The 27,302-nt window shown below is 44.1% G+C and overlaps 1 protein-coding gene and 1 long non-coding RNA gene across 4 annotated transcripts in view; one reads left to right on the top strand and one right to left on the bottom strand.

Annotated features, from left to right (window-relative positions):
- LOC117603078 (uncharacterized) overlaps positions 1-24,186 on the bottom strand; it is a 61,591-nt gene extending 37,405 nt beyond the window's left edge. The window contains exons 1-2 of the long non-coding RNA XR_004581131.2: positions 23,919-24,186; positions 23,172-23,218 (exon numbers count right to left, since the gene is read on the bottom strand). This is a non-coding gene — a long non-coding RNA (uncharacterized LOC117603078). The remainder of the gene's footprint in view (positions 1-23,171; positions 23,219-23,918) is intronic.
- Positions 1-27,302, top strand: part of LOC117603073 (kin of IRRE-like protein 1) — a 246,563-nt gene that overhangs the window by 27,154 nt on the left and 192,107 nt on the right. For 2 of the 3 annotated variants that reach the window (XM_034321810.2, XM_034321820.2), the window contains exon 2: positions 9,754-9,780. The exons of the other annotated variant lie outside the window; for it this stretch is intronic. In XM_034321810.2, the coding sequence (XP_034177701.2) occupies positions 9,754-9,780 (27 nt within the window). The remainder of the gene's footprint in view (positions 1-9,753; positions 9,781-27,302) is intronic. 3 annotated transcript variants of the gene reach the window in all.

Below are 27,302 nucleotides of genomic sequence, written 5' to 3'. Positions count from 1 at the left end.
AACTAGTTCGAGGAACCGGAGATGTGCATAGGACTTTCGATGAGACAGTTTGACTCGAGATACTCGCGTCGCTTTTAACCCTTCCGACCCTGCTCATCCCTGGCTACATAATTCCATCAATTTATCAGTAAGATTACAGAATTAACATTCTGTCGATAAAGATTACCTACTTGCCAAGATCCGAGCGTTTCATTTTTATCGTATGAAATTGAATGAAACGGCGTAATAAGTAATAATTGGAAGCACAATTGAAAGTTGTATTTTTAAAGTTACAAAAGTTTATAGGTGTACGGAGCAACTGATTCAAAATCTCGTCGGGTCAGAGGGGTTAAACGGCAATTTTGCCCGTCCCCGTCCTTCTCCATTCGATCCCTCCTTTCACCCAACCAGTACCACCCTTTTGGATCCTTATGCCCTCCGGGCTTTGCTTCGCCTGCCACTGACAGATAGGACCGAACTTGCTTATCTTCGAAACCAACGCATCCTTCTCCTACCACCAATATTATCAACAACGTCTCACGAAATAACTACTTCTTCTTTCCTCCTTTTCTCTCTATAAACCAACAATCATCGTCATCCATATTTCGATGCTTATACGTTGGCTTTGCACAAGAGATTAACCGTTTCACGATCGTAAAGGACTCGGTACGTCCTATAGACTGGACACGGCGAACACGAATTGACTCGATCCTCGATCGTTGGTCAGAATGGTCGGATGTCGATCTGTCGGCAGCCAGAACGGGAATCGAAGAGAATCCGACTAATCGACTTATCGTCGGTCGAATTGTAGTTTATGCAGAGAGAAGGAGGATGACTATCGGCAGCTGGAAGTGGAACGGTATTAAGGGGGATGTGTTCGCGTAATAACGTGGTTGCGAATGTCTTCCCGATTAAAGCGATCCGTACTGCGAGCAAGGGGTTCCCTGTAATTGGATCATCGTAGATATATAATAAAGGATTAGCCCTAATGGCACGTTGCTTTATAATCGTCCATTTCGAACGACGAACCAAACACTTTCTGGCTAACGGTCATTATCCTAAACAATCCTTTCGTCGATTACCTCTCTTAAGCCGTTTAAAGCTCCTAGCCAACTGGAGCGCGAACGGATTAAAAGTCCGAGCGATAAAGGTTAATTTTCTTTAAGTACCCTGTTAACACCGCAATAACATCGAGTCTGGCCCGCGATAAAATAGTTGGAAGCTGCCGTGCCGGAGGAACCGGTAACTGCAGATGGAATCCAAGTGGATAGTTGTACCTACATGTGTTGTAGGTACATAAAGAGGTCCGAATCTGAACGATGCGTTTTTAATTGATAAGATTACTACAGAAAATCATATGGCAATATCTTAATCGTCGAAGAAATAATATCTCTTCTTCGGGTTCGGTCCAACAGCGTCGATCACGTCGTGGAAATTGATTCGAAGCTAGAAAAAGCGTGCGAATGTGAAAAAAAGAAGTAGGTTCTTTGCACGAACTGGCGAAGCTTCGTCAAAGTCAGCAGCAGACGCATCGTTTCCCCGGACGAATCCCTTATTCCCCAAGATCCCGAAAGATTCTCGAAATTCGTCGATCTGCCACGGAATATTCACAATCGTACATCACCTAGACACTTTCGGATAACGTATCGGTCAACGACGATTTTTTTGCTCCGAAAAAGATTCTTCGCCAGACAGGGAAAATGGAATTTTTCACGACCAAGGATTCGGCTAATAACGATTTCCCCTCGTCGACGTTGCGCTCGCTGAAGAATCCGTCGAAGTGACTTCGTTAACATCGTCAAAGACAGTCGAGCCAACAGGTTACCCCTAGAATCTTCTTCTTCAGTTATGCATCGGCTTGTTTGGACTTGGAATGTACGCGTTTTACTATGAAACGTTCCCGACGCCTCTTCATCCTCTCTCCTCGAGATTTCACTTGCTAATGTCGCGTTCGTTGTATATTCATCGTCGCTATAAAGCAGGATATATCGTCATCGTCAAATAGATAGAACCCGGTGGCGATGGCGGTGGATAGTATCTACTGTCGCTTGGTTTTCCTTCGATAACGAAAGATCCGAAAAATAGCTCGGAATCGATGATATTCATCGATTAGAGCTAACGAATAGATAAAAATAAAGAGAAGACGTTATTACCTTCTCGGTGTCGATGATTAAAAAGAAAGGGGTATTTAATATTCAAAATGCGATTTTGACTGAGGTAATTTAAACTTCGAACTGTCGTGTAATCGATAGGTCGAGAATATTCTTAGGAAAGGAAGGTTACCAGGGGGTGAAGAGAAATTTTTTCCAAGAACATAGAAGGGTTGGCTTTCTCTTTTTTTAGAAAAGCAACCACCGTCGTCGTGGGTACATAAACTTCTCAGCGATCAGTTTAAAAGGTCAAATAGGCTCTGCACGATAAAACTGAACTTTGCTTTCTATTTTTCAACGGATTTTATATCACCGCGCACCCTTCGCCGATTGCTTTTCGTTTCTTAGCCTTTTCGTGCCGAAAGAATCAATCTTTCCTTTTTACTGACTCATGAACGATAAAGATTCAGGACACATTCACCCATCATTAATTACGATTATTTTAACCAACGAGTATGAGCTGCTCGTCGGTGTGATGTTTGGTATAAAATTTGATCTATTGATTCAGATTCGTTTGCAGTGGAAACGTCGTGAATAGAGATCGTTGATCGCAGTTGCCATTTACCAGGAACAGAGTGCACCGTCGTGTTTAGTTTAGCTTCGTTTCGTTTCGTTTCATTTCAATCTTCCTTCTTTTTCCCGTGCTTCAAGCTCCCAATAGACTCGCAGATTCTTCCCCTGCCCTCCACCCCGTTTCACACGGAAGTTGAACAAACTCGAGTCGAGACAGGCTGGCGAATGAAGGGGCAGAAAATTAGATAGGGGCAACTGCTCGAAATAGGGGTGATAAAGCTCAATTATGGGATGATGGGGTGGTTGGAGCTAGTACGCGAGAGAGTGCTCGCTAGAATTCTGTTTAACCTCTCTTTACTTCTGACTCCGTGTACGGTGTATATACGTGCAGCAGCGACCAGTACCGCGTGTTTCGCTTATTTCCACCGGCTATGGAGCCCGGTCTCCACTTTCGTCCGTGGCTTCTCCGTGTCCAAAGCGTACTCTCTCGGGCGGCACGCTAATTAGAGGAATATCAAATTTTGAAAATTTGCCCAACGTCCCTTCTACCGTTTCGAACTTTCCTGTTAAACGACGCGTCTGTTAATGAAAGATACCTGTGAGACTGGTATCCCCAAGTTTTTCCCGAAAACTCGTTGATACTTAACGATTCATTTTAATCAGTGCTAGACGCGTAGAACTTCGAAGCAAGACACCATCGCGACATACGACGACACGTGACAAATTCACTCTACCTCTCGGTAATTTCATCGGCAGAACATTTTTCTTCTCGGAGTTAGGATATTTCGAGTTCCGTCTTTCGAGGATCGTCGGCTGTAGATGCGTTTGGAGAAACAGCTGTGTTGACGGAAAATATTTCATCGGAAGTGTATATAGATATAAAGATATCGACTGGATAAACCAGTGCACAACGACCGCTATGAAACGAGAGGATTCGAGCGAATGAAATTCGCTTCGGCTGAAAGCTGAGCCATCATACGGCTTTGTCTACGAGTTGATAATGTTTCGAAACCGACGCGATTCCATGGACAGCGAGGAACGAACGTTGTCACACGGGGGGAAGGAGAAATCGGCCGTGGAACAAGGGAACGAGATAAAGAGAACGAGAGAATTATCGTGAAAATGGTTCAGAGCGAGAGAGAGAGAAAGAGAAATTACCAACGGTCAATGACAGAGTTTCCTGCGGTTTTCTCCGTTCGTCCGGCTGCATTCACGGCTCGGTAACCTGGCAATAAATCCACCCACTCCCTGGACCCTATCCCCTACCCAGCTTACTGCTACTGCTGCTCCACTCATCTGTTCGTTCACTTACCCTCGTTGTACGCGTGTCGTATATGAATCCCTGAAACTGCCCGTTACTGGCACACCCTCGTAAATCAATGAAAATCAAACGCTTGATTAGTTGCGTCGAACGCAACTGTCATGCTACCCCTCGCCGATTTTGTAAGATAGCGGAAGTTACGGAAATATCGTCGATGGTCTGAATACCTACGATGTTTGTCAAGTACTGTATTACGAGAAGATTCGCGAAATTCCCAGTCATATTGCATGAACTAGCAGTTCAAGTCTGTACTACATACAATAGTACATATTTCGGGCAATGTCCACTAGGGGATATGTTACAAGTAGAAGAAACCAACAACAAGGAAGCCTCCAAGTTCCGTCGCGACAGCTTCAGCAATGAATTTTTATTTGTTGAGGGATCTATTGTGGGACAATGTTATAGTACTATTCGAGACAACGCCCATTGGGGTGTGGTATATTATTGGAAAGCTGTATAAAGAAAAGCAACTAACTAGGTGAGTGGCTTGGCTACCGCAAATCCTCCCATTCAGAAAAAAATATAGATTAAGCTTTTCATATTACACCCCTCGATAGGCGTTGTCTTGAATACTATAGCATAGCTCTATCTGTTCTCGCTCAAAAAGAATGAAAGAGTGTTTCAATACTGGCCGATTGTGAGATTTAATTCGATGCAATGGTATCGAATCAACATTGTACGGTAGTCTCATGATATCGATGTCTAATATATGTTCCACGATGGATATTATCGATCGTCACCTCGGGCTATGCGTATAAACGATTTATTGATTGTTGACCTAAATGGAACTGATATACCGCTTATTTATCTTAATATTGTGACTCGATGGTAAACCGTTAAAGCGTAAAGTTGGATAGTGATTTCGACAAATGCGGTATGACTTTCGATGTTATAACTCAAGAGTGGAAGAGTTACGGGGCGTCGAGATGTTGTTCTAACAGCCAATTTGTCGGTTTACAATTTGTATACAGCTTATTGACTATTCGTTAACGAAGCGACACGGTAAACTAATGACTCTGCGGTAAGATGGACTAGTACGGAACTATTCGATATTTAGTTCAGGTGAACGATCAAAGATGTTAGGTCGTGGTTAGGTCAACGTTTCCATCCGGTGCTCGCACCCGGTCCAATCGTCGTTGCGCAAATTACACTTCACCGTTGAATCGTAGTCGGGAAATCTCTGTTTGAGAACTGCGTCGTGTCACAGCAGTTAATCATAGTTACTTGCCAACAGTTTCGTCGGCAATACGTCGCGTCCTTGTTTCGTCATGTCGATAACTAGGACACGCGTATTGTTTCGATTACATACCTACACGAACGTTGAAATTGGAATTTCTCATCTTCTTTTTACACCATTCTATGGCTGCGGACCTACTGCAGCTAATAGAGTAAGTACTATTCGACCGCGAGAAGATGGCACGACTAAAACTCGTAGGAATCTATGCCCCACTACCCGATATCCCTACTTCGCGTCACAAGTATTTTCGTAATTGGACGAATCACTTGCGATGCGGTGACGATGACTTCAAAGAAGTGGCATAGCCTCCAGAACCGATAGGTGGGAATTAAACTAGACATTAAGAGTGGGGTCAGGCGGAGCCGAACGAAACGAATATCCCCCATTGCTTCTATTCTGTATCGTATGCCAGCTTCTCGCGAATAAACACACTCTTATGTTTATTCCGTAAATAAGTAGAAAATAGCAAATATTTTCACTCTGTCAGGTAATTATCGGAAAGGAATGGATGAACAAGACGTAAATGAAATAAATTAGATAAATTAGATAAATTAGGAAGAGCATCCGTGTATAAGTTGATTGAACACACAGACACAGGCGAATGTTGATAAATGCTGGTACGATTTACTCGTTGGCGAATCGAAAGCCGACAGATCGATGACAGAGTTATTTGAAATTTGAGCGTGGCTCGTTAGTTGCAATGGGTTTTTCGGCCGATGACGCTGTACGCGTGTTCGCGAGCTCGTAAATATTTCGTGTAAACTGCCGCTCGACAGGTTATCCGATTATACGTGGCCAGTCCGTTCGGGAAAACGAGACTTTACATAAATATTCTGTTTCCGTCTGTGATGCTATCCTAGGGAACACAAGTGTCCACGTTAGCCGTCGCGACTGTGTTGTTTATCCGCGGAATAAAATCGCCATACTTTTCGCTTTGCGGTGGCTGAAAGGATTCTTGCTATCCGCGCTTCTTCCCTTTTCTTTCCACGAGTTTTTATTACGTTTCATGGCGTGTTAAGTTTGTCGCGTCGCCGTTTGTCGCGCTTAACAAGGAAACGAATCGAACAGAAGGAACAGGCAGAGGGGAAAAAGCAACGACTGGAAATCACGGGGTATGTATCGCTCGAGTATCGCTCGTATTTTCTCCAGTCCACTGACCGAGAACCGGAAGGGAGAGAACACGAGGCTCTTTTACCAAGCCTCGGTCAGAGCGTTCGCGCTCTGTTGGAGAATTAATCGCAAAACACCCTTGGCGAGAGAGAAAACGGGACTTGTAGTCGGAAAAAGATCATTCCGGAGATATGTACAGGGAGAAAGTATCTACACGTAGCCTTTCCTCTCTTTCTCTTTCACTCGGTTTCCAACCCTCTTGCCTGATTGCCTGCAGGTCTCTGCTTCGCGTATCGAGTATGTTCCACAGGGATGAATCGTAGCTTCTATGAAATTCGACATGGTTCTGCTCTTATTCGAAACGTGCTGCAGCACCAACAACGATATGACTGTGATTTCTTTTCATACTATTGTGCTGATAATTTTACCTTCAACATTCGACATACTACGTACCGTTTTTTCTTGGGGTCATCAATGAGTAGTTTTATCGTGTTAACAGAGAAACGGAAAAGGAATAGGAGATGAAACGGAAAACGTTTTGCTGGATTTCTGCTAGTTACTTTACCACAGTGCGATCCTATTTCATTAATAACTACAACTAGCTTTAGTACACTATAGCGAACAATGAAACGAACAAAGAAGGAAAAATATTGAGCTAAAAATTGAAAATGACAACTAAAAGCTTTAAGATTATTATTGAAAAAAAAGTACATCGAAGTATTGACGGCGGTCGAATGGAATACTTTGTCGAGGGAAAAACTAACGGCTCTGCGACGGCTAACGAAAAAATGGTTAAAAGGTCGTTACAAATACATCAGATGGAAAGGGGTAGCTATGGAAGCAACGAAACTGCATCAACCCTATTGCTTGGTTAATAAGTGATAGGAAAATTGTGGTTTGTTCGTATAACGCTCTCCAGTTTTCCAATATTTTCTCGATGAACGGGAAAAGGTAACGCTCTTCGACAGAGAAATATTTAATGGTTCCCAGCCGATGGTTTCGCCGATGAGTTTTCCGCGTTAGTCGTTAATTAACATGGCGGACAGAGAGAAGATAACGTTAAACGGTAATTTGTCAGCCTCGATACTCATCCAACGAGAGCGGAGTTAAGCAGACGGGGATCGTTGTTGCTCGTTACGTTGCAGTAGAAACATGCCGTAATGGCGAGTAGGCGACGATGAATACGTTAGTCGATTGTTCGCGCTTGGTCGCTGGAATAATCGCGGTGTAGGTCGGATGAATGAAGCGATAAAAGGGGCCGAAGCAGGGAGGGGTAGAAAGGATGAAACGCAATTAGAGAGAGGTAAAACGGGTAAAGATGGAAAGAGCAAGAAAACGGGAATGCTTAGAATTGCCATACCTGAACAGCTAGTAGTTTACCTGAACTCGGCTTTGCCTGCGGGCAAACTGTCGGGCAACAGCATACAGCAGGGGGTCACTTCTGCCTTTCTATACAACTTGTCAGCATAAAAACGAACAGCAGGGCAATCGTTACAACGTAACGCATTGCCTCGAGCTATTACTCTATCGCTTATCCTTGCTGCGCTTATCGATGTTCAATCAATAATTAAAGAATCGAATATTTCAAAAATTAAAAATGAAAGGAGCAGAAACAACATACAGAGCATGAATTCGTTGGAACGAATTGGTTGTACAAACGATATCATAAATTCGGGATAACGAAGGGACAGATAGGGCGAATATAGGGCGAATCCGTCAGATTAATCGCGAGGAGAAAACGGACGAGGAGAGCTGCCGCGTGGAGCTAAAACGGAGGGAAAGCGAGGAAGATAACGCGTGTCAGGCATCCGGAGGTAAATCGTGACTTCCGTGAAATTCGACGCGAGCTTATTCTGCCTGTGAAACGCGAAAGCGAGAACACGAAGCTCGGTCTGAACATTCGCGAAGAAACCAAGTCATACACGACGAGATAGTAGAGACAACTGGAGATATTAAATAGGTGTAAAAGAGATTATAACGTTGCCTCTTTCGTTGCTCTATCGTTCTGTCCATCGATTCGACTCGACTGAAAGTGCAGTAGCGGTATTCTTGAAAATACAAGAAATCTGAAGAACGAGAACAGAGAGAGGCAAACAGAAAGGCAAGTTTCGCGGGTGTCTACAATGAATCTAATCGAAATAGTTTCTCTCGAATCAGGTAAATAGAGCTCGGTTAACTTTCGTGCGGTGGAAAACACGCGTAGTTGAAAAGCAGGGGTAGGGTGTAGAGCGACAGTGGATAGAGCTAGGGGAAGAATGATGGTTGATAGAGGCGAGAGTGATGAAGAGGTAGCAAGATGAAAAGAGAGGAAAAGAGCGTCGAGAGAAGGGAATCGAGCGGAGTCGGTGAGCTGGGCGGGAATAAGAGATGGGAGTAGTAGTGATATACTTTGGTCGGACATGCAATTAGTAGGGTTAGCGTGACTACGGATCGCTAGCCGTTCGCGTATTCCGTAAGGCCGCAGGGGAATGGCAAAAGGGAGGAATCGCGTACACCTCGACCACGATACTGTCTCGACCTCCTTTCGCGGACCAACCTGGCCCTCGTGATTTCTTCGAATCGCACCGCGTTGCCCGGTTTATTTTAATACCTCGATATTAATTACTGGAAATGACGTTGCGTAGAAAACAAAAACTTAATTGTGAACACTGAATGGTTACGAAACTAACAAGGGGAACTACCCAAGTGTTACACTCACTTATTAATGAAACCTTGCCAGCTTGTAGAGCTCGTCGAGCTGAACACGCCTATCCCCCCTTTTGGAGGCAGACGGCTAATTGTTTAAAAGATATTAACAATTACAGTTAGTTACTCCTTACATTCTGAAATATGACAAACTCACACATACAACTCGCAATTTAGAGATCCACGGTTCAAACTCTTGGTTCCCAACATTTTTTTTTATTTTTTAATAATAATTTGTCGCTTTTTGAATAACTATTACATAAAAATTATCATAAAAAAAAAAAAAAAAAAAAATGTTGGGAACCAAGGATTCGAACCGAGGACCTTCAGTTTGCGAGACATGGATCCACTCCGTGGTTATACACATGACTCGCAATCTAAAGATCCTCGGTTCAAATCCTAGGTTCCCAAAAATTTTTTTTTTTTTTTTAATGATAATTTTTATGTTATAGTTATTAAAAAAGAGACAAATTATCATTAAAAAAAAAAAATGTTGGGAACCAAGGATTTGAACCGTGGATCTCTAGATTGCGAGTTGTATGTGTGAGTTTGTCATACTTCAGAATGTAAGGAGTAACTAACTGTAATTATTAATATCTTTTAAACAATTAGCCGATCTCGACAAATTATCACTAGGTACTGTTAACGGTTTTACAAGGCTCCCATGTTGTTTGTAACCAAACGAATTTGTTGAACGAATTTGTACAATCATTCATTCGTATTATTATTAATCTTTTTGTATATTTTTGTATTTATAGGAAGAACGAGTGGCGGAGACGAGCAAGGTCAGCTTCAATAATTCACAGTATTCGCTGATAAAACGGGCAAACGCTCGGCTCCGCCTAACAGTATTCCACTATAATTTATAATAGAACAGCCACGGGCCGGTCGGGCCACGACCAGACGGCAGGCCAAACAAGCCAGGAAATATGGGCAGGGCCATTAAAAGCTAACGATTAATTAAACACGAAATAAATATTTGACCAACGAATTACGGCGATATTAATCTCCGTTTTGTGCGTGCAGCGCTGCCCTGCGCTTCGCCGTCCTACACCGCGCATCCTGTACGCGCGTATTATGCGCGTCCGCTTTTCCATTTGCTTTACCGATTGTCTGCTTGCAAATTCCCGCTAACGGTGAGATAGAAGAGAATCGTTTGACTAAACGCTGCGCGATCGATTTCTTCATCGAAATGCGAATCACCGTGGCTCCGCTATCTCTTGCTCGGCGTTGCATCAAAAATTTACGGAAACAGTTGCAGGAAGCTGTAAACAACAGACTAATTGATTCCTACGAGCGTTATATTTATCCACCCTCTTCCCCCCCCCCCCCCCCCCCCCCCCCCCCGATCGTTCGAAACAGGAGTATATTACACTCGACGTTGATGTACGATTTCAGTTCGTTTGCTTATCTTTCTCTTCCCTTCTTTCTCTGTCGGACAAACAGAGAGAGTGGTCGTTATAAATTCTGTATCGATCGACGCGATTTTTCTGGAGATTCTCGCAAAAGCTGACAAAACGTTTGATGGAAACGAGCGTGAAATTATAGGTAATTTAGCCTTGTGGAAATAAAATTTGATACGCTTTACACGCATATCATAGATATCAAATAGTTCTATCTAAAGGGAGGGAACTGTAGAGTTGCTTTCAAATGAAAGTTTTATTTCGAACGGAGGATGGAGAGGATAGAGGGGCAGGGAAAATTTTCTGGCAATTTACAGAGAGACTAGTGGTCGGAGTCGGATAGGTTGTCGCGTAATTCCGCGCTTAAAATCAACCAGCAGAGCTACGTGAACGCTGTGCCGCGCCGGCCTCTGGAAGATGCCAGACACAGACACGTCGCAGAGAGTTGCTAGTCACTCCATCATAATTAGTCTCCATCGTTCCCCCAAAGGGATGTTCCGCGTTAGCTTAAATTCAAAGTAATGCGATAGCTGATTAATACGCCGCGTATAATTACTTCTAGCCTCCATTAGCTAGGACTAGGATTTGCCTGGATCTCTCCGATCCCAGTTTTCGTTTCGCCAGTCCTTGCCTTCGGGAACGTATCGTTATCGTGTTACAATTCTTACTAAACTTCAAAGCGAATTCGTACCGAAACGATACACCTGCTGTTCGCTTTTCGTGATAACTACATTCGTATGAATGTTCTAAGAAAACTTTCTCGTTAAAAGAAAAAAAGGAAAAACATCCTGAGAGATTAATTTTACGCTGTTATTTTATTTCCAAATGGAACGAAGGGAAATCGTACGAAGAATAGAAGCGATCGTTTCAAGTTAATTAACGATGTAGGATCTTTCAGCTTCAATCAGGCAATCACGCGTGTCTCGTTTGAAGAAGGTGCGCACAATGGAAGCACAATGGAAGCACAATGATAGACCATCGACAAAAGAAGAGCTGGAGCTTATGATCGATTCATAAAGCTCCTTTCCGCGCGTCCCTTTTCGTGCAAGTCCATTTACATTAAAGCTTCTTACAAAGTACTTACTCGAATCCTTTGTCTACCCGCCATTTTCATCGTGGCGATCTTTATCATCTGCTCGCTTCGACCACGAATACATAACTCGATGGTAGTTCGGTCGATTTTACGAGAACATCACCAGGGTAGTACACCCGTTTAACGAACTTATCGTGAGAGCGAAAATGAAATTTTCTTAAGATGAAGAAGCAACCCACATAAGTAAGCCGCGAGAAGCGCGAAAAGTAGCTTTGAAAAGTAGCTTTGTACAAAGCTTCCTTGAACGGAGGATTTAGCCTCGAGTAGAAGTACTCTTGTTACTTTGGCCGATTCGTTGTTTCCACAACGGTTAAGAGCAATTAGCCGAACAATACAACGTGTTCGATGATCCTCCGACAGCTTTAAGAACGAAAAGCAACGGTGTTCCGACGCGGCGTTGGAAAAAGCTTGGTCTAGCGTCACAAGACGAACGCTTTTCCCCTTTTTTCCTTTTTCCCCCTCCCCCCCCCCCCCCCTTTTTTTTGAAGATGAATTCTCGGACAAAGACCTTTGAAAGCGACGACCAAGCCCTGGTTTCTTTCAACGAACGGACAGAAGCGCGACGTTTTTCAGGAAAATTACTCGCTGTGGAACGGAGCGGCAATGGTACGCTAGAATGAAACGGAACGAAACGAAACGAAACGAAACGAAAGAAACGAAAGAAACGGGGAAACGCAATCACGCGAATGCGTGTCTCGACCAGATCGAAGCGTTCACCACACGATTCCGATGATCGCCACAATCCACTGATAGAACTGCTTCTGTTCTACACTCTGCTTAGGCTTCAGATTTTCAAAGGACAATATTTTCTAAAATATCAATTTTGTTTCAAATCATATCATAAAATTAGGCCAAACAATTATTCACTAAATCCATGAAAAGAACAATTCGAGAAATTTTGACGGATTTTTGCAAAATAATTCGGTCCTTAAGTGGTTCATAAAGTAGTGAATTTTGGTGTAAATGTTATGTATGAAGATCAAGAATACAACATTCAGTGCTACCCCTCTGATCCATGATCTTTGGATACTGCACAGATTAAAAGAACAATCACGTTTTCTACGGTTGTTCGAAGCGAAGAATCGAAAGAAGGAACGAGAATGACGAGACGTGCGAACGCAAAAATAAAGCGAACAGATAGGTTGCCCTAATTGTACGGTCTCGACTAGCTCATAGCTACGCCGGCGATGATAAAGCCCGAGATGGAGCCCGAGCGCGAGCGGTGGTCCCTCTTTGACGGATTATCGAAAATCGATTTGCACGGTAGCCAATTAACCTACAAGTCATTACCGGCCGTAATTATGCCGATACCGATCTCGGGACGCGTTTCAATTGATAATAATAACGATAATGGCCGTTGCGTAGACCACGCGTACGCTTGAGAACGGATCATCTGGTTGTCGTATGTATTTTCTATTACCTGTTTGATCTCTGATTCGTGTTGATTTGTAGGATCACAGAAGAAAATCAGAAATTGTTTAATATCTTTCATACTAAACACTACCGATACCACTACCGATGTTTATTTTATTCTTCTTCACCGCATTTTTGACAAATTATAGGATTCTTAATTGCACATTTACCACATACGTATTTTAAAAACGGTAGGTTTAGTGCTAATATTAAGTGTTCCTAATTATAAGTAACCGAGAAATAGTTCAAATATTTCTGAGGTAATTACAAGGTACAAATTATTACCTTATCGACGTGCAACTGTAGAAACTTTTAATATTCTTTGAAAAGGCCTACTTAATTGCTACGAAATGCTATTAATACACTCAAGCACCACTCGGAAAATACAGTTTGCCGTTGATAAATGAGAAAAAAAAAGGAGAAAAAACACGTATGCAACGAACTCGACTAATTTTCTCTTCCCGTTGATTACACCGTTTCAAAAATACACGGGTTGAAACTCAGCGTTACCCCCGATGGTCGAACGTCCATAGGGGAAAGAATCGGAGTATCGTGTCATCGTAAATCAAAAATCGAGCTTGTAACTCGTGATTGGCCGTCAGAGAAGCTTAACGCCGCGAATTCGTCGAACAAGCCCGTTATCTCGCGTTTGGTTGCACCCTGTCAAAATGTGTCCCGATCGTTAATGGACGTTTTTTCTGGAGGAAGCTTGAAACGCGACGTATCGAGAATCGTTTCCATTCTTACCCTCACGTGTGTATTATCTACTTACAATTCGATTGCCGATAAAAAAGAACAAATAAATAAATAGAGAAAATGGAGGAAAAAGAGGTTTTTGGCTGTGTGCATAATTCGTTTCGATCGGCGCATAACGGAAGCATAGGCATCGAGGGTGCGAATGAAATGGGAGAAGGGAGGAACAAGTGAAAAGAGAGAAATTGGCACGTTAATGACGAAGAGAATAGCTCGTTTGAGGGCGAGAAAAAGAAAAGGGTCGGTGGGTGAAGGTTACGGGGAGCGGAAAGAAAGTAAAATTACCGTCGGGTATACGGCTTTCGTAATATACAGGGTGTCCCAGAAAGTGCTATCGATTCTTTCAGAAAGTGGATAAATTTATTTCTTCCGAGGTTTTTGTCGAGGAATTTGAAGGAATACAAAATTTATTTTTTAAATCAATACTCACTGTCGAATGCGGAGAAAATATATCTTGAATTGTTAAATAAATCAATAGCTCATAAGATTTTTGAAACGGCACCTACACCCTGTGCGAATACATGGACATACATGGAATGCTGAGAAAAGTGGATCGCTTATCGTTAATAATTAGTGACTTGAAAGTGGTGTCGTTTTTTCCACCTATCCCTCTCATCGCCGTCGTTTCGTTGGTCCAATTATGTTGAACAACGGTTTTGTCGACGCGATCGCATTATATATTTATCCACGGAAATATCGACGGCCTGATTGTTGTTGTTGCTGTTAAAAATTGATTAACGCCAACCGATCTGGTGACTCGTTTGTTCACCGGGTGGTGGCGGTCGTTATTGCAAAAGTTTGCCAGGAAAAATAGCAAAAGCGCGGACCGATGGGCTGCAGATATACGCGCTCGTTACGCAAACTTGCGGCGCGAGTTTACGATTGGCAATTAGTGGCTGGTATCCGAGATCGGGTATCGAACATTCTTCGCAGTTACCGGCATTTTACGATGCAACATTGTTATCCTCGCGCTATTGGATCCGAAATTATTAAGCTGCCTGTTATTAACGTGGAAAATTAGCATTGAAAGTTGTTTTTAAGTGAAACGCGATGCACCGCCGTTTTTCGTACCGGCTATCAGATGAATATCCGTAACAATTTTCTCGCAAGCTCGCGCTCGCGTAAAAGCATGCGGTTCTTGAGTAATTATCGTGAAATTCGTTGTATTTACGTCGGGTGGTTGCGTCGAAACGGTGGGTGCCGGTCGCGTTGCGCCGCTGACACCGATCGCGCACGACAAATTCGCAAATATTGTCGCGCTTCGTAAATCGCAAAAACAACGGCGCTCGTCAAGCGACGGATTTATACACCGTGGTTCCGTCGCAGTGACCAACCGTGCGTCCGTCACCCCTCTGCCATCCCCTGCTGCCCATCGTTAGCCAGCCCTTTCCACCCTGTTTCCACCGTATCCGTTTCCGGTTTCGCGTAGATGCACATGTGCGTGATCTTCCTATTCTCTCTTTCTCTCCCTCTTCTACTCACCGATTTATCTCTGTTTTACGCGCTCCTCATCATAGACACGCCCCGAAGGGAGAGGATGCTGGCGGTTCGTGCGTTCGCGCCTTCGAGCTTGCATTAAGCTGCAGTTTCGTTGCGGCCAACAAAAAACGCGCGATTCTGCTCGAGTAACTACGGGAGGTGCGCGCCAGACAGCCGGTGTCTATTAATTCCGCGTTAAAACTGTCGCGGTAAGCTCTCGAAATCATTTCCCTCGATGTATCGTTTATTTCCACCCTACCACGCTACTCTTTTGTTTTTTATCTTCTTGCTTTTTCCATCGTTCCGTCTGCGTTAAGAGAGGGAAGAGACGTATCCGGTTAACGAACTGAAACGAGATACACACTTGCGCAATCCTGTCATTGATCGTTGAAAAATATGAAATTCAATCGACTCTTGTGGTTCGATTTTTTTTCCCCCTCGCGATGAATACGATTCATTTTACAAGGTATACGATCGGAATACGAAAGTTTGTAGTCGAATTTCAGAACGTTTCAATCCTCTATTCATGCAACGATATATTACGTAACATTGGCTGCGGGACTGGGACAAAGCGACAAGATGGCCGGCATTGTGAAATTATTACAAGAAGGATCTTCGAGGATCTGGAAACAGTGGGTCCCTTGAAAAGGGGCTTTTCACAAATTTTGCCGGTCGCTTAATTTCGGCCGGGTTTCAAGCACCGGACCCTTTGCTCGTTGTCGACTGGATCGAGGGAGCACTTTTCACGAGAAACTCTCAAAGCTTGGCCGGATAGAGTAGCGACACGCTTTATTTATTTTGCCAACATTTTATCCCTTCGTGACCCGACGGCCATCCGCTGGTAGCTACGTACCTTGACTCGATCACAAATTGTCCGAACCGTCTTTGCCGTTCGACAAATCGTCACCGTTAACGCGAGGTACAATTGTTTTTCAAGCTGTGACGCTCTTTTCACCTCGATCGAACATTATCCTTCTTTACGATTCCTATTTTTCTCACGTTTCGTTGGGTCGAAAAGCAAAGCGATGGGTCAGTTCGAGAGCAGTAGAGTCAATTCAAGAGACTGTTCAAATATCCAGAAGAATTTATTTGTTATATTAATTTTTTTCTTAACTCATTATTAGTCGACTCTGCGATCTATCCTTTCCGTACACAAATCGAATTGTAATATTTCTTTGATTCGGTATTCATTACATAGTACGATAAAGATGATGTATTGTTATTGCCCGATTTGTTTTTGTCTTGCCCACTTTGCGCTCTGTGTAACGCGATTGAATTTGCGGGGGAAAGAAAATTACGATCCTTCTTCGTTGTGGAACTGCGAACAATGCGCGGTACGCGATTAATCATCGCGAAACGTTTGTGCCATCCGACGAGAAGAGCGTCGCGTCGAGAACGTCAGCGTCCGCCACTCGCCGCCCACTCGAACACCGTCGAGTACCCCGTTATCGATAGCTTTTAACCTAACGAAAAAAAGGGCGCGGAGCGGGAGGGAAGGGGTGGGTTAAATCAATATTGACGCCGAGACGCGACAGTTAATCGCGTTACGCGTAACAGCTGACTCGATCAGTGAACTTTTATGCTCGAAGCTGAAACTGACAACGATCGATATCGTCGTCACTGTCGGCCGCTTCGTCGCTAACGAAAAGAACGGAATTACTGTCCGGATTAATGTGCACGAAATGATCCGTTTCTCGGGTGAAAGCCTACTGGACAGTCGAGGATTTGCTCGATACTCCGTACCTGTAACCGTTGACGTGGAACACGCGTTCGCGTATCGACAGTTTGCTTGCTATCGGATATTCATCAGTAAGAAAGAAAAAAAGGGAAATCGATGATAACCAGAGATATCGAAATTATTTCGTGATTTCATTCCCTATATGTTTCGGGATGTTAAAGTAAAAATGTTTTACTGGCTTCCGTATCAAGCTTCGAAAATTCTAAAATTTTATACTCTAAACTATGAAAATGGAACTTTAAGCATTCCCAAGCGACAGAAAAGTGATGGGTGAACTAGTGAACGTTCAGCCCGCTAGCGTTTGATGTTCAAAGTAACACGAGGAAGTTACGCCGGAACATAATGCGGTGTTCAGCGGCAGATGGTTCGATCAGTGAAATCGGTAATAGCGGCCGGTTAGTGGCAATGCTCGCGTTGATGATGAAGCATTGTCGGAGAAGCAACTGTGGATAATCGAGGGTAGAAAGGGGAATGGATGGACCAGCGAGTGGACTTGCTATCTCGCGTCAGTAGGATGTTGGCAGCAACGTCGGCCTGCAGGTAAGCGTGCTTGCTACACCACCCTGGCAAGGGTGGATTTAACAAGCGATGTTATCTGCTCGGATGAATGCCGACCGCCCCTTGCCCTCTTCGACCAGCCCTCGACTCGACTCGATCGTATCTTCCGGGGCTACTTGCATCGCCGTGAACCTCGACAACCACCTCGAAGCGGCAACTCGCCTTTCTCCACCCTTTCTCTTTCCAAAGAGTTCTTTCACTCGCGATTCTGACACGCTTCAACATCTTTCACCTTTCGAGCTTAGCAAGCGTGTCGCTCTGGACAACAACTCTAACCACTTCGACTAGCATTTTGTTTTCTGTAAAAATTGTAGCTGTAATTGTAGCCCATAACTTTGCCCTTTCGTCACTGGATGGATCATTTGCAGCCTCGATATTCTCGTATGTATTTTACTATCCTGTGATTTTATTCTAGAAATCGTAGAATAGACGAGAAACGAGAAGCGCTGATAGTGCTTAAACTTTGATAAAGCTAGTTGAACGCTTATGAAACGTTAGACTAAAACTCCACATGAACACGGCTTACAGCCGGAAATCTTCAACAAATATCTACGGAACAAAGGGGAACGCGATGGCGTTAAGGATCTCATTCAGCTTCTGACATCATTGTCGGGATAAGCTAGGGGATTCTGAGATAACGGGACAAGAGTTGCATATCCTTGATTTAGGATTAGAAATCAGCATACATCAGAAAGTCAGCGTTTAATTAGCGTTCTTGTCGATGAATCTATTAGGAAATTCTAGACGAAGCACAGGTTCATAAGGCACCACCATAAGAAGTATCATGATCGCGTCTATATTGTTGGCTCCGAAATATCAGCGGAAACCTTATCGAATTCGTCGCCGGGAGTGGCGGGTGGATGGGGGTAAAAGAAGGTTCGTGGAAGGCAATTTCGTTGAACAATAAAATTTTGGAGGGAATTTCTCGAAGCGACTTGTAGGAAGGCTGAAATCGGGGTCATAAAGAGGGATAAAATGGAGTCAAGTATTTCACGGGTCGACCGTTTGTTTCTGGAACAAAGAAGAGCCTGAAAAGCCCTGGCTAACGTCATTTCGAGACAACGTAGAAAACACCAAGCTCCCGATGAATAATGACGTTACACTCGTCCCTGTTACTTTTATCATATCCCTCGACTCTGTCCCGTCTATTCTTTTCTTTTTTTTTTCTTCTTCTTCTTTTCGAATATGTGTATACCGGACGAATTTCTCACGCGAGAGGGTGAAGAACGCTAACCAAGCCCCATTAATCTAGCTGCCACCCTGAAGTTTCTCGTTTCGGAGTGCATCCACGTGCCCGGACGGCAAAGCTCCGCGACGGGGAGCCACGGGATGCCTCGGGACGGTAATTAAAGCGTGAATAAATAAAGCTGCACGCGTAAATCCCACGGCGTAAAAAAAGCTCCAGACCACTGAACGAAGACAAAGAAAAAGAGAGACAGCTTCTCATTTTCCCTCGTTCGGAGCGCGGAGGAGAGAAACGTAGACGAGTTGGGACGGAAAAACAATAAACCAAGCGAGTAGGATGGCTGCTCGAGATCTTAATCGTCGATCTGGTCGCGTTCGGGACGATTTCGATTCGATCCAAGCGAATCTTCCAACCTCTCTGAATCTCGTAAGGATAATTGATTCTACCCGGCTTCCTGCTAGATCCAATCACGATCATCGCTCGGCTTAATCGAGCGGAAGGGATCGATGCGCGCGCGATTCCCGACTAGGTTACTACTCCTCTACTACCGCTGCTCGCTCGTCTTTCCAACGAGCCCTGACCTCCCCTGCAGCCCTCCATTTCGCGTCCGCACCGATTTATTTTGACCTCTTCGAACCGATGCAGCCAATTATCCGAGTCTTATCCTTCCATTTACCCTACCCTCCTACTTTCGCTACCGCGATAATTCTCTCCGATTCCCAGAGCTATTCTGCTTAGAATAGAATTTCGAAGGATAGTTCGAGTGTTTCGTTTGTTTCGAGCGGCCAACCTTTCTGGTACATCTGCGTAATAGCTTCAAAGGATTCTTGGATTCAAAGAGAGGAGGAAAGTTACCGATCAACCGGATGAAGTCGCAGGAATGTTTCGCGAGTCCGGCGGTTGTACTGTAGAACGGGGATGATGAGGTTGAAATGAAACGGGAGAAGGAAGGAGTATTTCGTCCAGAACTTACTGCTGGACTCGGAAGTAAGTCTACGTAGAAGATCGTTGGATATAGAATAGTAGATTGCAGTCTAAAGATGATGGATAGATACACAATCTTGAACAGCCTTGATCTTTCGCGGTGGCACTTAAACGGGACAGCTTGTTCGATGCCATTCAGTTTCACCTACTGACATTTTGTTTCTATTTCCAGCAATTGCATAAAACATTCTTTATAGATATCCGAGTAGCGGATAGTCGAGTTAGAACTTGCGAGAAAGTTGTTGCGGATGTCCCTCTAGCGGCGAGCACAGGAAGTAGTCCACCACGCGAATATCTCGCGGCACGCGATTCGCTCGTTTGAACCGTTAAACGAGAAACTAAGATCGCGGTCGATTATTCCATTATCTGGACTGCTAATTTCTCGTATTATGTACAACAGCTATATACCATTGTTGCAATGTTTTTCCATTCACGTGGTCGCGGATGCGTTCTCTTTCAAAATTCACCCGTTCCGAAACAGCCTCGAGTCTAAAAGAAAGTTACCTATATCGAAGAGATTTAATCGTAGCGCGTTGGTTGAATATCGGAATCGATGGAAACGCATCGGATAATCTGGTAATCGAATAGATCAACATTTTTCCAAAGACCAAGCGACGTCGATGATTTCAAAGTGGACGCAACCGCGAAAGATCGCGGGATCTTGTAAAGTGTATGGGAGTCCAGATAGGAGGGAAAACAGAAGAAATTCTGGTTTTATAGGACGCAACGACGTCAAAGCGAGATCGAACGACGACGGGAAAAGTTTCGTTTGCGAGCGACGAAAAGCGGGTCGCGATTTGTTTCGCTTTTATCGTTGGAAAGTTAAAAGGATCCGGCGTGGTCTATAAACGACGGCGACGACGACGACGACGACGACGTACGCTTATGAAATGGTCGGCTGTGTATACCTTTTCAAGGGAAGAGAAAGAGCGAAAGAGAGTGAGAGAGATGGTGAATATGGTAAGATATTGGTCGATTCACTTATTCTCATGAATATGTATTCACGCGCCAGTCTGTTGCTTTCCGCTCGGCAATCATTATTCTTAATAACCGCCATTACGAACGGTGTACTGGGAGAATTTTTCAACGCTCGGATATACAGAGCGACGGCATAAAACGACGATGATAAAATTATGCGACGAATAGGATCACGTCGGAACCACTGAAACCACAATGTACGGGGGAAAATATCAGAGGGACGATCCCTTCGTATTATTTTCTGTCATGGAGGTTCAGGTGGATGTTTGACGTTTCCAGTTTATTTTGCTTCGTTGTAATCAATTGTAACTACGAATTTAATTTAACCAGATGAACGTTGCCAACGAATAACTCAAAATAGTAAATAAATAGAAGCATTAGTAGTCATCGTCAGTAGGAGGAGGTATAGGAGAGAGGCAATGGAGGATTTTCGTTTGCTCCAGCTGACCCTATTCAATATCTAGCTTAATTCCCACCCATAAATTCTGGAGGCTATGCCACTGCTTTGAAATCATCGATTCGGTAAGCGATTTGACCAATTACGAAAATACTTGTGATGCGAAGTAGGGATATCGGGTAATGGGGCATAGATTTCTACAAATTTTAGCCATGCCATTTTCTCGCGGACGAATGGTACTTAGAATCTTGCTGGCATCTGACAAATCACAAGGGTTTACAGTTTCGACGCGGTTGGAAATTAAGAAAGCCATCCCGTCGAAACTAGTCGTTCTCTGTAACGTTTCTTGCGTGTAATTGCTCGGTTTGAACAATTTTGAGATAACAAGATCGTATTTGTATGCGTTTTACACACTCGCGAGTGTGTAAAAAAATAAAGAAGAAGCTTCGCACGTTCTGGCTGCCAGCAACGAGGTTAATTACCTATCGCGTTTCCACCGTTCCGCTCTGGGAATACTAAAACCGGCCAGCTGCATTCGACCCTATTTTCTTTTTCTTTCTTTCCTTCTTTTTTTCCCCCCCAAGGCTTTTGTGTGCTCTTCCTATCGCGGTTTTTAATAATCCGCCTGTATTACTTGGTGTCCTTAATTCCGCTAGCACGGTGCACTTTCAGCGCTTGATTTTTTACGTTCCTAGCCCGTGTTGCGCTTTTTTCTCCCGGAGAAATGAAATTGAGCTTCGCCAAGTCAAAAATTATTACCCCGATCGTGCCGTGAATGGGAAACGACGTGTACGCTCAAAGCTGCGTGTGCTCCTCCCTTGGGGAGCCGCGGAGCGTTTAAACGCGACGAGGGAACTACAAGGGTTCGAATTAGTCATTGGAAACAGTGATATCTTGGTGGTTCAACATTACATCGCATAGAACGCGTGTTGATGTTGCGGTATGAAAATGAAAGAAAAGAATTTATTATTTCTTCTAGTTGTTTTAAAGTTCGTAAATTTGACTGGGCTATCGAAACGTTAAACGGGTACTAGTGATAACGCATACTTGGCGTGCAAAATGTAGCGGCGAGTGCAAAAATAACATCACAAACAGAGAAGCGAACGCTTTCTACAATCCGAGCGTGTCATTGTCGATTAATTCCAAGAGGTTCGTTAACCGAACGAATCTTTTGTCAGTCGAGCCAACTGGAGGAACGTCTTCGAAGCTGTGGTCGTTGAAGAACGGATAAACGCCGTTTAAATCTCGCCAGTCGGGACTGTCGTTCGAATTGCAAAGCGCATTTGCGCGTTCCGTCGACGTTCTATGCAACCGCAATTACTCGAGATGACGTCGGTACGAAGACAAGCAACGTGGGTGGTTCGAATCCGTCTGTGCGAGGACAAGAGACGAGAACGGAAGGTAAAAGGAAAAGGGAAAAGAAGCGAGCCTTTGCGTTTGTTTCTACCAAGCTTCTCTTTAACCGGGTTTCCAACCGTCCAACTCAACCCTCCCGTTCCGCCCTTCTTACTTTCTCGTTCGTTTCTTTTTCTGCTGTTGTAACTGCTTTTGTTCACGCGAGAATAACGAACCGCGTTCTTTAGATTTGCAGAGTGGAGCACGATCGTGTTCTCGATGCGCGTCGCTTGTCGCGCTTCGCGTTTCGCGCCGCGTTGATCCGCAAAAACACCCTGCTAAACAAAGTCGGTACACACGCGTCGCAGCTCTAGAACACGACAAAGCGCATTATGCGCGCGCTACGTCGACCAACCCCCTCGGGATTTCAACAGATTACCTGTGCGCGTGACGTCACCTAGATGGACCGGATTCACTAGTCGAACCTGATAAATCTAGTAAAGAAACAACTTATTTAAGAAATGTTATGACTACGTCCCCGGTCGAATATTCGGTTCTGTCGGTGTTAGATCGATCACTAACGATAATATTAAATCGAATAATCGGCGATACAACTTGCGCAGCTCGCTTACTAATTCGCCGGAAGAATATTGCAAAGTTTGTTGATCGTATCGGTTATAGATTATTTAGAAGAACTAACGATAGAAGTACCTCCTCTAGTTTTTACCGATGCTATGGCTTCGCTCTAGCTACAGCAACACTTTTCGGAGTAACGACGCACGACCGTTAAACTACGCTCGTAACGAGCGTGTAACGTGGAAATGCTCGAAATTTGTTCTATAGGTTTGAAGGTACTTACAGGAGAAGAAGGAAGGCACGCGTTGAATCCTGTGGGTTCCGGCTCTGCTGTAATTCACAACACACAAGAGTAAAGGTGGTGTTTTGGAAAGGAAAATGGTAAATGTCTACAATTAGGGCCCCAATTCTATGTATTTTTGCCGCCCGACTCCAAAACTGTTGATAAAATTTGGGGGTCGCTTGTATTTACTAAGATATTGTTGAGCTTTACTTCGGGGGCCCAAAAATTATGGCCTTTTTTTTATCTTCTTGAGGTATTTAACACGTAGAATCTAGAAATCAAAGTTTTAAGGTGCGGAATCCATCGGTTCAGAAGTTATGTGTGTGTAAAAGTGGGCGTTTTTAGCGTATTTCACAGGTTATTTCGACGCCATATTGATTTCTATCTGTAATATGATTGGTGTTGTTTTAAAAAAAAAAAACCAACGGCGACTCCCCTCATTGGACGACACAAGCTACAAGTCAATATGGCGTCGAAGTGACGTCACATACGCTAAAAACGCTCAGTTTTACACACGCATAACTTTTGAACCGATGGATTCCGTGTCTTAAAACTTGGATTTTTAGATTCTACTCGTTAAATACTTCAAGAAGATAAAAAAAAAGCCAAGATATTAAAGCAAATGCCAAATATTGACATAAAATCATTATTTTCAAAAGTTAATGTGGGGTAGACAATACTTTTAAAACGCGTCATTAACCTACATAGATTAAATTAGGTTAGATTATCAGAAAAAATGTAACTTACCTCACGGCAAAAACTTGACCAGTCAACAATAGTCTCCTTGCTCAGTTCTAATTCCTGTTCGTAGAATGCACAGCGCGGAGGACGCGTCATGAGAAAATATCCAATTTATCCAATGAAACAGTTTCGATCACCAACTCGTCAGTTTGAAGCGCGAACAATAACCGCGAGCACTAACCGTTTTGCTATGTGGTCGAATGTCACTTTGATTCAAGTTACGTCCGGTATTTCTCTATGCGAAATCCCTCTTTCAAAACACGTGTGGTCTAGACGCCCGGAGAGGTTAGAGTGCGCATCGATCTATCGACCGGCAGGTCCCAAGCTCATCCGACACTTGGAGGGGATAACACGCATGCGCCCTACCCCACTCCATGCAGTGTATGTAACCGCGAAAATTTGAACGGTTACAACTTTAACGCGTTCACTGTTATCAATACTAAATTTCAGTATCGTTAATGTTAAAAAACTATTATCACGTTCCTCGTTACTGTCCAAATTACCGTAGGAATTACCTACCGTAGGAATTAGAATATAGTGGCACACAGTATATCCCTAACATTTTCTGGGTGGCAGCGAACGTGTTAAAAGGTTAATTAGAAAGGGGTATTCGGTTATCCGTGCAATGATTAAGTTCGCCCCTCTCAAGTATCGCAATGACCTTAGCTTTATTGTAGTTCCCTTTAAAAATGGCCAACCTTACCAAGCAAGGAACGATTGTTATTACTTTCCGAACGACGCGACCGCATGGCTAGCGTGAAATTTTCACAAACTGACGGGAGGTTCACGGGAAGTGTTTGAAGTCGTCGAGTCCCCGGGGGTAAACCGCGCCATCCCACCATGAATTCATTCGCACCCTCATGAAATTCAAAGCGGTCGTTACGCTGCTGGCACGACGACAACGAGTACGACGACCGAGAGGACGACGCGACGCGACGGATCGTGCACCTACACGCGTCTCCGAGATGTTCAATGTTTTATTTATAATTTGTTTATGTCATCGTCTGCTCAACCGTTTGCCGTTCTGCTTCTACGGTTACGCGGTGCTCCTTCCTTGGAAAACGTTCCAATTTGTCTCAAAAGTATCAGAGCCATTTTTTCCTGCTACGGAAATATGTGAACAGAAAATGAACGAAAGAGTAATAGCTACAAAAAAAAAATAAAAAAAAATAGTAACGTTTAATGCTCATTCATCTTGCACGCCGCTCGCAGTATTCCCTGATACAAAGATACGTGATCGAACTGAGAAACATAGCCGATAGCTTCTTTTATCGTGGAAAAAAACGAAGTCGCGATTCTCGCCTGTCAATTAAAAAACACGAGTGGCTTTCCACAGATTCGGGAATATCGATAGCGCGACTCAAATCCGGATGGTCCGTGAACGAAGATCGAATCAACGAGCCGCTTCAACGCCGTTCGATCGACTCGATCGACTCGACTGACTCGACCGACTCGACGCGTTCCAATTCAATTAAATCTCTGGCGAATACTACGGCTTCAATCACACCGAACGATCGAAACGTTCAGAATTTCAGGGTGCAGCGATTCGTGCGATAATTAATCAATAGCAGAATTTTCATGTTATCGACGTCGTACGGGAGCCGGGATGCCGGGAACCGGGGATAAAGAGGAACGGAGAAATGTTGCTTGAAGTGGGCGGAAAAATGACGCGTCGCGTGTTCACTTTGTTTCGAATATATATCCATCGTTTCTGGTTAAACAGATAACCCCAGAGGGATTAAGTGCGATGTTCCGTGTAACGGGGCTACAGGTAATTAAATGTTGGCGCGAAATTCATGGCAAATTGGAGGAAATTTCCATGAAGCAGTTAGCACTTGAGCCACTCTCGATTCCCGCGTTTCGATTTGATTGAATCTCTATTAAACCGCGACCGTTTCCGATACGGGGGAGGTATCAACGCAGCAGCCGTATTGTTCGACGAAATAATTTTCGCAACACGAGCCGGACTCGCGAAAACGATAGCCCGACGAGTGCAAACCGAACCGCGGCAATTGAAAACGTTTCTGTAATTGTTTTAACGTTAATTCACGTTTCCGGGGAAAAGGATCGCGTTTCAATCGCTGCTGCCACGCGTTTCGTTCGATCGTTGCTCGCTTCTCGTTCCTCCAAACAGATAACAGATGTAATTCCGTGCTGCGATTAGGATCTCGGTGGACAGTTCTTCGCGCAATAAACGCTCGATATCGCATCGATAACGATACGGAGTTGAATAATCACGAGGACGTTCGAATTACCTTGGCGAACGTTTAGATTCCGTGAACGTTCAACTGGTCGCCGCAACACGCCATTGGCATTTTCAAAGTGAACGTAAAAGTAGGCTCATACTCAGGGAAATAGAATTCAACGACTGTTCGCTGCCCCGAATACATATTTTGTATAAATTAACGCACTCGCGATCGACTTTTCCCATACGATTTCGCGGTTAATAACGTTGAGATTTATTTGCTCGAGGTGTGCACCTTTTCGATATCGAGAAGATTGCATCATAAAACTGGAAATACGTTTCTAGCTGACGATAAATCGTGAGTTTTACTGCCACGTCTTTTGTCGTTGCGAAAACTAGTAGTCGCTTTGTTATGACGTTGCATTTCGCGTTACGAGTTTGAATCGTTAGGAGAAATGTTGTTCGAGTGTTCGATTATGCGTGGATAGGCGTGTGTCATCATCGAACGAGTCTACTCGCGGGAAAGTTTAAACGGTCGAGGTTGGAGGAAGGGTCGTTCTTGGCACACAAGCGTGGAGCGTGAAGCGTATAAGCGTGTGCAGACTGCAAGGAGGTCAAGTGCAGCTCTCCGTGGGTCTACTCTTCCATCGTTCCCTCGACTTGGCCTGGGTTGCTTCGTTCCACCAAAGCGACCTCCTCAGTTTCACTCCCACCCTCTCTCCCTTTTCCTCCTCGGTTTTTTATCTTAACAATCCTGTGCCAGACAATATCGCGACCTTTCTTCGCGAGCGTTCTTCAATCTCGAATGCATCCGCCTGGCTCGTTATTAATTTTAATTGAACCGCGTTATTGCGCCTTATTGTGCTTCGAGAAAGAGTCAATGAAATTAATTTCGTTGCTCAGGGGTCGCGACCCTTCCGGTGAATCTCTGTCCCTCTCGTGCTTACGGTCTTTGACGAAGATAAATATTCGTTCACGAAGCCAGAGGAGAGGAAAACTTGGAGATTCTTCGCGAAATCTCGCGGGAGCTTAAAGTCTTCAAGTTTCACTGGCTGACGAGAAAAGCAGCGTCGCCGTTGACGACGCGACGCGATGCTACGGGGAAATCTCGACTCGAATCGGTCAGCACCGTTTATAGAATAACTTAAGACACTTGGATTGTTTAGGACGTTCTACTCCTGGAAGGGAAACACGATTTGAAAGAA

Source organism: Osmia lignaria, chromosome 12, assembly GCF_051020975.1.
Source record: "Osmia lignaria lignaria isolate PbOS001 chromosome 12, iyOsmLign1, whole genome shotgun sequence".
Taxonomy (NCBI): domain Eukaryota; kingdom Metazoa; phylum Arthropoda; class Insecta; order Hymenoptera; family Megachilidae; genus Osmia; species Osmia lignaria.
The sequence above is the reverse complement of the archived record's forward strand: the minus strand, read 5'-3'. Positions and strand labels throughout refer to the sequence as shown.